The sequence below is a fragment of the Fulmarus glacialis genome, unplaced genomic scaffold (genome assembly GCF_000690835.1).
Source record: "Fulmarus glacialis isolate BGI_N327 unplaced genomic scaffold, ASM69083v1 scaffold20605, whole genome shotgun sequence".
Lineage (NCBI taxonomy): Eukaryota > Metazoa > Chordata > Aves > Procellariiformes > Procellariidae > Fulmarus > Fulmarus glacialis.
The window spans coordinates 27,297-44,520 of NW_009211424.1; the positions used below are offsets into that span (position 1 = coordinate 27,297).

Below are 17,224 nucleotides of genomic sequence, written 5' to 3' on the forward strand. Positions count from 1 at the left end.
TGACGCGCGCGGAGACTTTGAACGGTGCTGCCCTACAGCTGCAGAGATCCTGGCCCCAGGAAAAGCTGAAGTGGGGGACTGAGAGCTCCAGCTTCCATATCCTGGAGGCAGGGGCATCAATAACCTGCTTCATCTGTAATCTACTTGCACTGGAAAAACATGGTCAGAGCTGCTTTCTCTCATTTATAGCTGGGGGAAGAAGAGCATTTATATGTTACAGTAAAAACAAAATCCTTAATATATTAAAAAAAAACCCAAACCCAAACCTAGCAAAGCCTAGAAGGGTTTTCTTTCTCAGCATGAAACAGTGATACAATAGTCACTTAAATAGAGTTTCAGAATCCATAACATAAATACTGAATATTTATTAATAATGCAGTCTAGAGCGCTGTCTAGTATGTCTAATGTTAGGTATGTTAAAGGAGAACATGAGAGGTAAACCTTCACTAAAGCAATAGTCAGATTTGTGTATATTAGTTGTAATATGATTAATAGTACCTGAAATGTCCATTAGTTTGTTCTTTTAATGCATGTTTCCACATACGGCAGTCATGGTATTGACAAGGCCCTGCCATGTTGTCGTGGGGGCATGCCAGAGGTAGCAGAGAGGGTAATTATATGCCTTAGGCTGGATTCACAGGGGACCAGGGACAGCACTGAAAACACATAAATTTTAAACGCATTGCTGGCTGGTGAAATTCATCCTGTAATCCTCAGGTTCCTAACTCCTCCTGCTCTGGCCTCCCAAAATCTGAGCTGCGCAGGACGTCACCTAGAGCAGTTGCTAAGACACACCTCCCCTTTAGCACCATAAAGAGGTGCCAAGCTCCATTATCATGTTTTTCAGCTGGACTCTCTTGGAGTCACGGCTTAGCCTTTTACCTACGGCACAGAGCACTCCGCCATCCGGCTACCAAGCACTTGAGCAGGGCTCTTGGAGCCTTTGCTAATGAAGCTGTTGTACTTTGCTTAACATATTTCTAATATTCATTTGAACAGAAGCTGGAATCCAAGGCTTCCATCATGCCCTTTTCTTTCTCCCCATTATTTAATCTTGCTAAGCAAAATGAAACTTTCAGTGCAAGATACTGGAAGAGACCTAGCCAAAAATACCCAGTTTCCCAGTATTTGGGATACTGGTCACACTGCATCGTTTGCACTTTAAATTTGCATTTTCCGTATCTCACCAGATGTTCAAAGTAGCTGACTCTAGGGGGGTAAACCATTGCAGTGGCATTGCCAACCCTATTATGTTTTTAGAGGGCTGGAGATACTCAGTGCACACTTTATAGGCTGAACACACTATACAAAATGGGGAAAAAAGCCAGTGGGGCATAGGTTTGATAAATGGGCTAATCAGTGTAGTGCTGTCAAGACATGGGTGTTTCCTGGACACATTAAGACACTGGAAGCTTCAGAAATTAAGCGGTAGAAACTATCCAAAGAGTCTTAAGTGCCTCAGGTGGTAGTTATCGGTCTGTTGGCCTACTAGTCCCTCTGTCACAGGCTGGCTCTGGGAACAGAAGCTGTGGAGTCAGGATGGTACAGGGTTATGCCCATGCAAGTTAGCCACCCTGAGGGACAGAACACGTTAGCTCAGGCATGCCAGCAGCACGCGGCTATGCGCCTTTGGAGACCTGCACGTGTACTTTGACGTGCCTTGTGCCACGTGGACGTACAAACTTGTCCATCTCTCCCGCACCCTCTGGTGTTGCCCTTGTGAATATACATCCTGTTAGTGCCGTCTGAATGCACGAGTTCATTCCTCATGACAACAAGTGAGTGAAAATGCATGTGCTACTAACTGAATAGTATTAAAATAGGTTATCTGAAAAGGTTTTTCTGTGCTACTGCTTAGTTTGAATAGCTGAAAGGCAGAAGTGGCTGATTCTTTTCTTTTAAGCCTTTTGCTGTGTTTGGAATAGCACCACAACACAGTTAAAAGAAGAGTCAAAAGGATTATTAATTCTACCCCAAAGTATAGTCACCAGTAGAGGGTTTACCATTAACATACACTGCATATTCCACAGCTCCACAACAAGAATACATAGAGCTTGAAACTCCTTTTCATAGAGTTTCTGGACTGCAAAATCGTCGGTGTTGAAGTGCTGATTCCTTTTTTCTTTTGTCTGTCAGCACAATTCTTACCATCTGGAGTTAGTTTAGCAGAAAGGTGTGGATGTATATTTGTCTTTCAATCCACTCAATGAAATGTGACACATTACTGTAAACTCCAGGTCCCAAAACCTTGGAAAAGCAGACGGAGCCCCAGGATGTTAAACCAAACAAAGTCCAGCGCCCTGCAGGTTGCTCACACACAAGCGGTCCTCCACTGTCGCCCTGCAACATGAAAGAGAAAAAACAGTCTATAGGGGCTACACATGGCCAGCAGTCATATGGTTAAAGCTATGTCTCGGTTCCTGCAGCGATTTGCCTTTGATAAGTAACTCAGCTGTAAAAACTAGCTGCTCTGCTGGACTATGTAACAGCACACAGTGTTACTAGTATTTATTCCCTGTTATATTTGTACAAAAAAATTACCTGCAAAAGGCTTGTACAAATTAAAAAAAAAATCAGGCTAATAGTTAACTAATACAGATAAACCGTAGAGTCTTCAAGCAGCATTTCATTATCATAAACTGAAGTTGACTACACCAATAATAATAATAATAATAAAAGTTGGGTTGAAATATGTAAATTACTTGTCATTCCTATAGTAGATGAAGTATGCTATAGCTAATAAACATCACAGTACTTTGATTTCTACAAGCAAGTCTGGGTGTGAGTTTCTCCTCAGAGAGAGGCCTACCATGCAAGAGTCCACAGTGCCAGACTCGTAGCCAGCACACAGCATCCTGCTGGTGATGGTTTTCATGTCAAAGTACGACTGGCATTGTTCTAAGGAAATGATGCGAACCTCTCCTTCTTGAAGCTTGAAAGGCACTGGAAAACAGAATGGAGCATTAAACTATACACACCCAAATACACAAATACTTGGCTATGATGGCTCTTTGAGATATGATAAAATATTTCTCTTAGGATAGATTATACTATTACTTAATATATGTATTAAATGTAAGGAGAGAAGAATCCCCCTTTCGCACAAAGCTAAGGTGAAGGCAAGTGGTTTTTTTGCACTGCTGCATCGCCGGATTCGTGACTGTCGTGCTCCTGAGCCAGGAGCGCACGTGTTGCATTCTGGAGAAGGACCAAGCACATGGTGACTGGTGTGGCACTTGCTGTTTATTGTGCATTCGCACTGACAGACTGAGGAGGGAGAGCACCTTTACATTGCTATGGTATGGGGCTTTTAAGATGGGGGCAGTATTGCCTGGAAGACAGTAATGTGAGGGAGGCGGAGGAGAGGTTTGACTCATTGTACCATGGCAGGATGTCCCTGTTTCTCAGTGTCTCTCATGGTAAAGTTTGGTATTATCACAGCCATTTTGAGTTATGTTTGGGTAAATTTGACTTACAGAGTGTAGCAGGGAATCAGAATTCAAAAGTTACTGAAATTATTTTAGCACATTCAGGAGACAATAAAGGACTTCTTCCTAGTCTAAACAGCTGGCTGAGCTCAAATACTAAGGAAAGTTGTTCAGCCTAGGGCTTGAAGTACTAAAGGCTGTGTAGCCATGATGGTTTTTGATGCTTCATAACATAAAACTTTTAAAACCAATGCTGAAACTACATTAGAGAACAAAGAACCTTTCTCCACTTACCAGTGGTGCAAAAGCATTCTGTGGGGTTTTTTTCCTGCCATTACATAAAAGATATTTTTAGATGGGTAGAGCTGCTAGTAAACAGCCTATCCTCACATGTGCAATTTAATTTTTGCCACATGTCTGACCTGGCCCCTGGAGGTCAAGTCCCTCCTGAAGCAATACTGAAAGCAAAATTTCCTTCTACAGTGTACAGAACAACAGCCTTCCCTAGTAATTACTATAACAGCGAAGAGAGAAACACAATGGCTAGAGCATTAACAGGGTTAGGGCCAGGATAATTTGCATACGATGCATGCAGAATCGTTTTGTCGAAATAAAGATTTACACAACACAACTTTTCTTGTCATGGGACCCAAGGATTGCAGTGGACTCACAACAGAAAAAACCCACCAATGTGCTATTCAGAGAGACAAAAACAACACTTGTGATTATGCCTGGATGGAATAAATCCTATCACAAGTCCCAAGTGTGACACAGAGCATTGATTCAAGAAAATGTTCATTCAGCCCATATGCCAATGCTTTCAGTGCCTTCCGCTTTCCACTGAACTAAGAATGTTGCCCTCCCAACACTGATGATCTGATACCTTCTCAATACAGTGCTGAATACAACCTGAACCAGTAAAATGATAACTGATTCAGGTGACTTTCTTGATAGGAGTTTCTAGATCCTCCTTGAAAATCAAGCCACTTGTCTAAATAGGGATTAAGGAGCATAAATTCAGGCTGCTGATCTGAAAAAGCTAGGCTCTAGTCACAGCTAGATCCCTTCATGAGTAGTTACACTTCCCTAGTATTTAATAAGGTCCAGTAATAGTATAAATAGATAAAGCTTTGTAATGGGATCACTTATTTGATTAACTCAGTAGAAGGTTAACATGTTTTTCCAAGAGTCCCAGAAATACTTATCTTACTTTTGTTGCCCATGTGTCCCCAGCCTGTGATGTAGCAGTAGGTGTCTGGCCGAACCAACTGGTCCTTGCTGGGCAAACAGACAGGTCTTACATAGCTTGTCTCGTGGATATCCTCGTCTAGTTCCACAATGCTGATATCGTAGTCTACGACTGCTCTGTTGTAGCGTGGATGGAGGATAATGGTCTTCACGAGTCGGGTCTGCATGAAGCCTGATGGATGATCAAGATTGCTAATCCCAAACACTACTTTCCAAACAGCTGCATTTTCTCTCCTTTGTAAAAAAGAAAAAATGGGAAATTTCAATCAAGAGCGTTTTTTTTAAGCTAGAATACCTGAGAATTTTTTCTTCCTGACTTTTTATACATTGCACTTCGCAAAGCATTGCACATACAAATGCTACAAGAAAAAACAAATACTCAGGCATCATTACTTACAGCTAAGATCTGAACAACAAAAGACAATGCTTTCCATTTCCTTCCTGCCTGTTGCCAAATGAATTAAAGCTCACACCTTCAGAAGATATGTAACCACCTATTAGTTGCTGTATTAAATGCCAAAGGCTCCCAAAAGCATCCCTTGGATCCTGCTAATGCTCACTGGGCGGCGTGTACAAATGTCTCTGGGGCGACAATCTTGTTCGGTAGTATGCTACTGAGAGCAGTAAGGCTAGCTGAAATCCCAAAGGAGGCTCAAAGAAGCAATTCTCTTATGAAAATGAAATCTTTTATCATAGCCATGGGAAAAGTCCCTTATTTATTGGGCATTCAGTCTGTGCCAAGCATTCTTCCTATGCCTAAGATCAAAGGTTACTTTGACTCTTAGAATTGTTTAAGACTCTTTTGGTAAATATGCAAGATCACAAAAAAAAAGATGCATATGATACAAGTGGGGAGATTGAACTCATGTCTGTTGAGACATATGAGAAAAACAGACTTCATGAAAGGCTTCAAGGGTGTAATCTCTTGATCGTAACTGGATACAGTTGGTCAGTGGTCACAGGGTAAGTCACAGATTCCTAATTAGTCTGTGATTCTAAAAACCCTCAAAAAAGTCAGCATTTTTCACAACTGATGAAAGACAGTTCCATGTAACTAAGCACCTTTGACAAGATCGAAGCTTAATCAAAAGCATGCAAAATTTCAGCTTTTTCACAATAATCAACAGGATTGAGATTTCTATAATTTGTAAAGACATTTGGTTGCTAAATAAAGGCTATTTTTATCTTAAGAGTTGCATGAAAATTCTGATATTTCAGACCAGAATGATCATCATGATCAGTTTCCGAGTTTTTCCATAAAGTTACAAGATAAAGTGCTAACATTATTCATATGCTATTGTGTTCATGAGCATTGTAAAAAAACCATTGCTCAGAACAATGAGCAGCAACAGCCAGAATGTATTGTCCTACAGTCAAGAAAAAAATCTTAATGTCTTGGATGCTTTGGTGTAACGCATTTCAAAACAATCTTGACAAAACTCTGGGAACTATACTAATAAAACTAGCAAAAGACATGATGTTTAATGTAGCTCTTTCCATTTATGCCCTCTACAAGTATTCATGACTATTTGCATTAGAACTTTCTGCTGCATTGTTGTTATGTGGTCCTCACGTTTTCTATCCCAAACTTTACATGAACTTCATAAAATACTTCACAAAATGGAGCATTTTGTCTAAAGCACCAGAGCACTTTAAAATCTGTTTTAATTGATGGCTTATCTGGTTGGTTTTGGTAAATTTTTAAATATTTTAAATCAAGAAAGCTTCGTAGCTTCAAGAATGATCTTGCTGTTGCTGTCTCAAGCTATACAAATGAAGAGTTTAAAGATTTCAGGCCACTGGGAACATACCCTCATCTATTTGGAGAGGCAGAAGAGAAAAAAGTTCATACAACTCCTCTATGAATAATTAAACCAAAATATCTTAGTACTTTAAGGCATTTAGAATACAAATGTGAAAGAGACTTTTTACATATTTTACACATGAGCTTACACAGATATTATATAGCCCTAAATGAGGGGTAAATGAACAGCTCCAAAATGTAGTGGCAGTCTTTCTGCATTTGACAAAAATGGGAGAATTTATAAGTTTGACAGCTTCTTTTCTTACCTTTCGCTAATGAGAGAAATTTCTCACCCGTGAAATTCAGTAGCAGTCCAATATTGCTGAAGGATCTACCTCTAAATCCCACCCTTTCTTTTAGATCACCAGAAAAAGTTCTTCCAAAGGTAAAGAAATATTCCGGATACTGCTTAGCTTTATTTAAAAATAGATGGGGAAAGAGGAGAAATTCCTTGTGCTGGACCCAAAATCTGATAAATACAATATTCTTGTTTGTATTATTCAGGTTTAGCACTCTGTTAGTTTAGAAGGAAGGTTATCTAGTTTCTGGTTATTACTTTTCTTCTTTCTGAATGGAATCAGTTCTTGAACATCCTTAGGGCTTGATATGATGTGATATTCAGAACTGAGGTCTCCAATATCATTTCCTCTAGCATTTCCATTAATAGGCTCACACCTTGAGATACTCACACTATCGCCTGCCTGATGTCTTCTGGCTTGGACACAAAAGCCACAAACTTTGCCCCTACCACAAGTTCCATCAAGAGCCAGAAGAAAAAGAAAAAAAGGAAAAAACCCAACAAATACCAAAGAACTCAGTGTTTCAGAAATAAAAAGACAAAATTGAATTATAACATTAATCATTCCCTTTTTCAGTAGTGAAGTGTTTATAATTAGAAAAGGCAGTGACTTCAATATGTCAGCTACACTGTGAGTAAATACTCAGTTTTCATTTTTACTAATGGCCACAGCATTTTTCCAGGGTCATTTCCGTGCTGGTGCCTAGCATGATTTTTTTAACTATAGCAGTTGTATGAGTGCTATAGGATTAGTGTTTTGGTCGTCTTCCTTTTCCCTGCTGAAAGTCAGGGCATCTTCATTTAGCTTTCATCAGCAGAGACTCCAACAATGAATAATAAAGCATGTGAAAACTTAAGCTGATGCTGGTTCACTTTCTTTTTTAGTCTCTTAAAACCAGGCCTCTGTGATTTGCCATTCTGCAAAGGTCATCACCTACCCCATGTGTTTGGTAGAGGAGGGAGGACTTGGCAATTCACATGTGCAAGTTTTCATGAACAATAAAACTGACTGAAGCCCTCTCACCCTTCAAAGCAGTGTGCTACTGTCAAGACCCATCTCTTTGCAATCAAAACACAGCCACATATGTGTCCACTTGGCTCACTCTGCAGGGAGCATTGCCACGGCCATCGGCCTGGGCGACTGGTCCTACCACCAAGGATCCTCTTGTTCATGCGAGCAGCTGGGCGACGGCCACAGTCTAGCGAGGAACAGATGCAGAAGGGGGTTAATCGTTACCACAAAGGCAGCGCGTACAAGGCCTTCTGCAAGAACACCGGGCACAGAACGGTATTAAGAGAGTCACGAAATTACACCGAACAGTACAGGAAATGAAATCAACGACGACACAATAATATCAAACGCATTGAGCCATTTTCATCCTTCCTTTACATCAGAGGATTTTCTCTCCTGATACTAATTTTGACTGGCTCAGCCTGAAATATTAACCAAGCTCCCTCAGGAGTTACCAGGCTGCCCTTGGGAAGGTTTCCTGTGTTTATGTCCTTGTCTTTCTGTCAGCTAGCGAAGTGTTTGGGCTACTTTGTACTATCCATAAGAACTGCTTCTGGAAAATTTGCTCAGCAATAATAAGGCTTTTCTTAAGCCAGGTGTGAGGTGAATGTCACACTGTTTACTCAGCTACACGGCATCAAGCTTGCTTTGCCTGTGGAAATTACTAAGGGGGAGTATTTGAAGATTTGAAGACATTCCAGTACTCTGTCCATTCTACTTTATAAAATACTCCCACTGGAAATTATACCAGATTCCCATCTGCCAGACAGTTACTTTTCTGAAATAGTTAGCCCTTCACTTTGTTTCACTTTATATTCTGGATTTGTAAGACGGCAGACTTACTATTTAGCCTGTTTATACTCGGTCTGATTTAGAGAACAAAAGAACACCACCAGTTTCTGCAGTCAGCCTCCCAAGGGAGGATACGCTGCCATTGCATATATCCATGGGAAGAAATAAATTGGAGCAATGGTTGGTTGTAACTTGTAATTTTTACTGTGTTCACTTAACTTCAGAGGGCAAGGGGTTGTAAGTGTACTTAAAGCAACATATATCAGAAGCAAACACCTTTGACAGGCTCTTATTAGCTTTTTATTTTCTGATAAGAGTAGTAAATGTTTTGATTAGTTGCCCAAATTTAGGTCATGCTTTGTGATTAATTTTCCCTATGTCAAGCTAATTCATAATTTAAGTGTTCTTCAGCGAATCTCTCCTTGTCCGTAGAACATGATTTCACTGAAGATGAAGAATTTCTGCATTTTCAGACCACTTCAACTTGCACAATCTTGCTGTGCCTGCAGACTTGGTCTGCAGCTTTCTACTTCAGGTTCTTCTGTCCCCTTGACCTTCACAACTAAACAAATCACAGCTTCAACTCCCAGGCAGATAGCCTGCTAACCACTCTGGTGGTAAAGGATATTTTCAGCAGAGTTTTATCAACTGCTGACAAAATCCGTTTTGTGAGAGCAAGACTGGGCTACTGCAATATACAGCCTCATAGTCAAAAAATAAGAAAAGCTGATGAAACTGAATAGAGTAGGGGAAAAAAAACAATGCAAAACTGAATGTTGCAGAAGTCTAGTCAAATTTCAGAATGAATCCACACTAAACATCTGCATTTATTAAAGTAATTTAACACATCTTGAAAAACATCTTTGTGTTATATGCACTTCTCTCTTACCTTCTTTAGTGCAAAAGAGAGCCACTTTGCTTCTGCTTCGACACATCTGTCTAAATATTGAGACAAGAACATGGTGGAAATCTCAATTAATTGATGTAATTTTTGGTAATTTGCAAATCAGCACAGGTATCGTACTCACTGTTGTGAACCAGCTGTTAAAAATTCCCCCAAACTGTAAAAAGAAACACAAGGACCTTCTTATGCCAGATCATCCATGATTTCCAGTGTCTGCCTAGAGATAATTCAAAATACTAGTTCAGCTTTACAATGCATTTCATGAGTGGGTGCTACATATTTTGCAGACTACCTCGCTCTCTGGGCACTGATCCAGCTGTGAGGTCAGCTGAGATGTACAGTCTGTCAAGTCTTAATTTATGGCACCTGAAAGCACAGAGATTGCCATTCTCCTCTTCCTTACAGCTGAAGGATAGAATTTTCTTTGAAATACCTTTGATAACAGATGGTCTTTCATGCCCTAAAGATTTGGGTGTTTTGAAAAAATCCAGGAAGTTTGCAAAAGTAAGTATTAAAACAACAAAAAATTATCATTTCTGTTGAAAATTTTGAGATGAGAGAGGAAAGAAGTGATTCTTTGTCAAAGGAAGGGAGATTCTTGTTAAAACAGCGATCATTGTTGCTCAACTAGCTGACTGCCTTTTTATTTCCACCACTTTTTCATTCCTACCATATACATGCTTTTCTGAGGCAGATGCAGAGCTGAATTAAACTGGATACACAGATTAGCTGTTCCCCAGGTAATTCTTTGAAGGCTGTAATCTCAGTAGGTAGGCAGTATCTTTAAAATTGCAACCACATAAAAAGAGGCTGCATCTGATTTTAGGTCATAGATACTAATGTGGGCACAACAGAATGCCAGCAAGCTCACCAGATTAGCTTGAACCTGTGATTCGACCAGATCTCTGTCCCTTACCATTGCATATGCCCCACTCATATACTGTGCAAATCAGTCTACTTTCTGTTCCTGAAAACACACACCATAAAATTCTGTTTCTAGAGACAACCTTTTCAGAAAAGAAAATTCTGTGCACAATTTTGAAGGGCATTTGCGCTCCATAAAAAAAATATACAGAATACAACTGAGACCAGCCACACTCATGTTTTACACTTGTTTCTTTGACTTATCAAATAGCCAGCTCTAAAAGAGAAAACTAAGCTTTTATGTGTGCATAACCTGCACTGTGCCATTCCCTCTTATCAAAACTTTATGAAACTAGTGGTGCATTTGTTAGTTCTTCCCCAAGTTCCCAGTAGTCCAGGAGCCTGACAGCTTCTTTAAACATACAACATACTACATAGCACAGACGTTTTACATGCTGAAGTTGATCCCGATGAATACACCTAGACTGCAGGGCTCAGGAGCACTTCCCAGCTCTTGGGCTTGTCTTGGCTTCATGTTGGGAAGAGACTAAATGCCTATTGTCCCCTGTGCAATTTGCTTTGTACTAGAAAGCAAGCCAGGCACATGAGAAATGAGGCAGGCCTGCGGGTCCTTCAGTGGGATGACTGGAAGATCAGTATGGGGTGCACCTGAGCTGCAGCGCATGCACAGCTAGTGAGAGCCATCTAGACAGGATGCCTGACGCAGCCAAAACAAAAACAGCCTCACTCTTCATGCAAGGCTTTAGCTTCTCACTTCTTGTTACCCATTTTCTGGATTCGGGGAGACTGGAACATCTCTTCCTACATATTACTTTCATCTCTGTAATAGCTTTATCAATAATCCTCATTACTGATGTTTTCTCTCCTTTAATTTGTACTTTGGGTGAAACTAGATCTTTTGCTACTAGATCTTGTAACTCGGAGGCTCCAAATCCATCCCTTCACACATACTTCCTGGCAGACCACTTTCAAACACGGCAAAGTACCTTGAAATTTCTGCTTTGCACTTCAGTGTCTGAGCAGAATATGATTGTGGACCTGCCTTTGCATCTGGTCACAACCCAAGGTGTCTATTCTTGTATTACTCTGGAGAAAAACATTTAGACACCATTAGGCTAGTGGAAAAAGACAGTGAGAAAGGAAAAGAGTTAAAAGGAAAATTTTCAAGTATCAGGCACCATCCTGAAATGGCCCTTCTTCTAGATGAAGAAATTAAAATGAATTTAAACGAATGGGGAAAATACTAATGTAAAACAGAACTAGTACAAAGCTGAGACGTAGGAAAGAAAAAGTAGGCACTTGCAGACACAATCTTTTTAGTATTCTGCCATTACAGAAAAGTTTCACTACAAAAAATAATGGAGCCAAGCAAAAGAAAAGTAGGTGTATTCCTCAGATTTATGTCTTCACACGTGTTGTGCCTCTGCATTTAGCCAAGACAGTCTTTCCTTGTGAAACAGAAGGATTTTCTATGGAAGAAGGATGTTCTGAAATCTCCTAGGCACTTGAAAGAGAACAGGGAAACAATGAATCTGCTTTTTGAAGAGTGCAGTTGCAGATGGAGATTAGGTGGCTCTCCCAGTTTTGTCCTGGATGTTTAAGTTCATTGGCTCTTCAGTCTCAAAGTCACACTTTGTCTCAACCATGAGATCCTGGCTTCTCATTACCAACTACCTGTTTAGTTGAGTTAATTAAAAGGAATATACCACCATCTGAAGCCAGAGGAGCTGCTAAGGAAACCTACTGCAAGTGGATATAGCTTCTGCTGAAGAAGCTGTGGTCACTCCAAATATATGAATCCAAACTATATGGGCTGCAGAGGATGGTAAGATGTTGCTGCAGGTTTCGCTATATAGTACTTACTGGACTTTCTAGGTCAGCAGGGATTTAATGAAGCTGTCTGGTCCAGGTGCTTCAAGGGCATCACCTCTATGTCACTCAAATGCTGTTAGTCTAGCAGAATGGGCCCCTGAGGATTCACAAGGTGGACTCAGAAGAGACTACAGTGGTAGTAGACACTAAAATCGTTATAGGCTGTATCTTAACAACTCACATGAGTACGTGCTGGGATCTATACACAGATACCTTGGAAAAAAAGAGCTTACCAAAGGGAGTTTGTCATCCTCCATTGATAAGTAACTACCCACAGCAGTGAAATAAATCTCATTTACCTGTTACTTACCCATTCACTAGAAGTGCGTGTAAAGTGGATGCATTTTTATTCTTCCAGTCTGAGTGCAGATTCAGCCATTTTTCGTGCTGCATTTCCTCATTCTCTATCACTATTTCCGTTTTGGATGGTCCTCTGAAACAAATAAAAGACATTCATAGACCTTCCAGTAGGTTTCTATGTTACAATTATGAAGGTAAAGAGGCCCTAATGCCTCCTGTTTACTCCAAAGATACACAGCTGAATGTTACGTCAAAGCCACATGTGGCAGGATCATAGTTAGGGGAATGAAATCACCCCAAGAAACCAGGCCAGCTATTGTCACTTACGTTGTATTTTCTGACAGGAACCAGAATTGGAATCGGGAAGATTCCAAGAGCCTTCTGGTGGCATTTACTGTAGTGCATACATTGACATACTGTTTCTACAGTTTCTTGCCTCCAAAAATATAAAAAATACATCTTCATATGTAGAAGAGGTAAAAGAAAAAATATTTTCTTACATTCCTATCTTTGGAAATCCATTAAAATTTAACAGTAAAGAGCAATCTAGGTCTTGTTAATAATACTTGTCAGTAACTCTAAGTCCAAGCTGTCTGCTTTGTGAAACAGAACAAATCATGGGTGACGATGTCAAACCTGTCTTTCTGCAGCAAATTAACAGGAATATGAAAGTAAATTAGAACGGTTCACCAGGAGATATTTTCATATATCCAATTCCTCAGTTTAGTTATTGCCTGATAGTCTCAAGCCACTAAAGAAATTGCTGTTTTAGTAAATCTCAATTGCTAATGGAAAAAAGAGTGTATTTTTTAAATGGCTTCACAAGTCATGCAACTTTCCAGCACAGAGCCATCCATGATTAGCCATCAATCCCTGTCAATGACAATGACTTTCAAGGACTGCTTTCTTTAACACTGGTCAAAGGCCAAATTCTAAATCCTAGTTGATGGAAAAGAGAATGAGAAAAGTTCAGAAAAACTCTCATGCGTCTTAAAACTTGCTTCTGAACCCAGACTCTCATGGCAGTACCTAGTAATGCCAGCCAGGTTATTAGTTTGTCTCTAAGTCCAATTTTCAGTATTAACTATATTTCTTTTTAAATACTTACAAAGTACAGCATCATTTACCCACTTGATTGCATAAATTAACAAAGATCAAATATTCTGTTTTAGTTGTCAGTGCAACCATATGGAAATGTTTTCAACAGGGCTGGCAGAATTAACTAGGCTCTGAGGTCACAGCCCTGGATCCTGCCTGTTACATGACTTATTTTTCAGAACCTTCTCTGGGCATATTAAGCAAATATCATTCCATGATCTACTACCCAGAATGTGCAGGCAGATAATAACAAGCATTTTTAAAGACTGTGGTTTTTCCTCATTTAGAGAAAGCTGTTTGCTGCAAAAAGAGCTTTCTTCCTCAGTGCCTGCTTATAGCAAACACATAAAACTCTCCTCTCTTCATTTCCACCATTTGCTTATTTCCCACTCTTTTTCCCAACAAACATACACAAACTTTTTTTTTCCTAAGATGAATTCTGCCTTATGATCTTCTGTGAACAATTATGTTCACCATTTCATAACTGTGTACAGTGATATTTTATGCAGCTGTAAACAGTGTCTGATCTATAAAATATGTAACTCAAAAATGTGCAAAAAGGTGCAAATACCATGCCATCTGATGGATCCAAATCTATATTATCCCAAACACCAGATTGTTTTGCTGAAACCTGCAGTTCTGAATTACAGCTTGTGATGCTATAATCATCATTAAGCAGATACATACTTCTAAACCAGGGCAACAACCTGCAAGACACTTAAGCCTGTATGAAATTTTATAATTATTAATTCAAGGCATTACACTTAGTAAAAGTAAAATGATGGCTATGCCTTTTTTCCTTGGTGGTCACTGCTTGATATAATACACTCAAAACCAGTATGCCCTAATTTATGTCTTTGGAATGCCTTCTATAAACATTTATAGAGCGTTCCACCCCTTGATGATGTTTATACAAGGGTTTCTCTCAGATAGGCAAGGGCCACCACTTGTCTCCTTTCACCTATTTTAATTAGAAATAGCCAGAATAAAGGGGACCTAAGAGCCTCATTTCTAGCTGAAGAAAGCTGGAGACAATGGTTAGCATTTGTGTAGAGACCAGAGCAGACTGGGACTTGCCAGAGAGTGAGAGAACATGAGCTAAAGATGCTAGAGGAGGAGTAAGGACTCGGGCTGGTGTGAGCTTCTGGGTCTGAGACTTTCAGCATCCAGGGAGGGGATGCTATGCCAGGAGTACACATTACACCAGGGACTGTAAAGCACTCAGAGAAAAGGAGGGAGGTAGAGCAATGGGGACTCATTTTAGCCAGACCCATCCCACGCTGCAGAAACACAGCAGGCAGTAGGTTCTACTTGGTCCCTCTTGGAGCTGTAGCACACAATTTCTTCTTTAGAGAAGAAAGAAGAAGGGAAGAAGGATCTTTCAATGGACAGAGCCGTGTCAACTCACAGCTGACATGGTATAATTTCTTCATAAGAGTATTTTGCTTTACTGAGTTTCTTACAGACTCCAACAGCAAGGCTATAGCTGCTCATTACTTTAAGACATCAATCTACATCTTTGAGTTCAAAATCAGCTTTCTTGCCAATTTTTATTTTAGTGGCCTGCTGAAGTTGACCTAAATTAAGTCAATCTGCACAAAAGTCATGTTTGTGGACATATGTAATATCTTTCAAGATTTCAGGCAGGCCAAACAAAGAACCTTTTTTATGAAACACTTTCAGAAGGCTCTTTCACTTCTTTGCAGTTTTCTTCTTTTTTTATTTCCCTTTGGTTTGCATATAACAGAACAGCTTTGTTCAGAAACTCGGTGTTGATTTTAGACTAATGCTATTAATTATTATCTGAATTGCAACAATAAGCAAAATTGAAACTGTATTTGTCAACTGAAACCATATATACCTGGAAGAAAATGTGCAGTTTTGAAGCCCCTCAGTTTCTTAAGAGGATATTGAGAAACTGGAGAGGGTCATGCAGATGGCTTTCAAATTTTCTAGAGGCCATATGGCCTATTGCCTGTGACACACAAGGAGAGGTTGAGGGAACTGGACTTGTTTACTCTTGTGAAGAGGAAGCTAAGGGACAATTCAATAGCAACCTGCAACTACTTGAAGAGGAATTAAAAGGTGATGGAATCAAACTTTTCTCAATAGTGCTGCATGGCAAAACAAGGGAAAATGGCCTAGAGTTGCAGCTTTGGAGATTCATAGCGGATGAAAGGAAATACTTTTTCACTAGGAAGGCGGAGCAGCCCGGGAACAGAGAGACTGTGGAATCTCAATTCATCAAGGTTTTCAAGACTTAGCTAAACAGAGCAGTGGTTGAGTGATCTCGTTTTGGCGATAGTCCTGCTTCAAGTGGGAGATGGACTAGATGTTCTCCAGATGTCTGTTACAACGGGGATTTTATGATTCTGTTGCACAGTACAAATACACTGTAGCGACCAGCACCTATGCTGAAGAGCTTAATCTTAAAAAAGGCTAACGGTTAGTAGAACAGATTTTTCACATAAAAGCATCTTTTAACATTACAGTACAGTCACTGAAATACCTACATCACTTAAGTAAGTTTGTTAGTGATATCTGCAAACATAAGACATTCATACCATGGTAACAATAATGCACGCCTTTTGAGTGGTGATCTTTGGACCAGATACTCCATCAGGCTTTCAAGATAACTTACAAACCCTACCTGAATCCACATAAATTTATAATATCTCATGGTGCTATTTGGATGGAACCATTTGAGTACTGAAATATTATTTTAAAAACCATGGGGTTCTAAGAATCTATTACCGAATAGACCACAAAAATTTAACTCTCATGTGTCTCATATTAAATATCTGCACTAAATCTTTATATCCAAAAGAACTATGCTAAAACTTCTGAGCTCAAACCGTTGAAACATAACACTCAATGAATACACTTTAGGGTGTCTGTAGTCTCAGTCTATGGAGACTTCTCCAAGACCATATGAAAAGTGCCGTAGTTAAGTAAATCTACAATAGATGCACACCAAACAGCAATGTTTTATGATTTTTTTCCCCTCTACATTTAAAGTGACAGAAATACCAAGCTTAGTGGTAAAAGACAAGTATGTCTTTCACCTAGATTTTCATTAGGTCCTCTGCACTGTTTTCAGGAATGAAATGGGTTTAGGACCTATGAAAAAAATCCTTCCACGAGGCTTGCTTTCACTAAACAGTTAACCAAAACAGTTAACTATCAGAAAATTCAGCCAAAAGGAATCTTATGAGGCCATCTGATCCATTCCCCTAATCCAAAATAAGATCAACTATACCTAAATTCTCTCTGACAGATTTTTGTCTGCCCTGTTTGTAAAAACCTCTAATGATGGAGAATCCTCAGCATTTCCAGGCAACATATTCCAGGATTTACAGTTAGCAATTTTTTTCTAATGTTTGTTCTCAATCTTTCTGCCTGTCATTTAAGCTCATTACTTCTGTCTTATTTCCACTGGAAATGGAGAACAGTTTATTCCTTGCCTCTTTACAGCAGCCTTTGACATATTTGAAGGCTCCAATACCTCCCTCCCCCTGACTGACCACCCAGAGGTCTCAATCTTTCTTCACAGACCATGCTTTCTAGGTCTCTCATCATTCCT

The 17,224-nt window shown here is 39.7% G+C and overlaps 1 protein-coding gene across 1 annotated transcript in view; it reads right to left on the reverse strand.

Annotated features, from left to right (window-relative positions):
- Positions 1 to 2,157: 2,157 nt before the first annotated feature.
- Positions 2,158 to 17,224, reverse strand: part of LOC104076623 (atrial natriuretic peptide-converting enzyme-like) — a gene marked incomplete at its 5' end in the record, with an annotated part of 22,774 nt that continues 7,707 nt past the window's right edge. Inside the window, 6 exons of the mRNA XM_009577543.1 lie at positions 2,158 to 2,340; positions 2,810 to 2,943; positions 4,639 to 4,910; positions 7,803 to 7,977; positions 9,472 to 9,521; positions 12,554 to 12,676. Of these exons, the coding sequence (XP_009575838.1) occupies positions 2,158 to 2,340; positions 2,810 to 2,943; positions 4,639 to 4,910; positions 7,803 to 7,977; positions 9,472 to 9,521; positions 12,554 to 12,676 (937 nt within the window). The remainder of the gene's footprint in view (positions 2,341 to 2,809; positions 2,944 to 4,638; positions 4,911 to 7,802; positions 7,978 to 9,471; positions 9,522 to 12,553; positions 12,677 to 17,224) is intronic.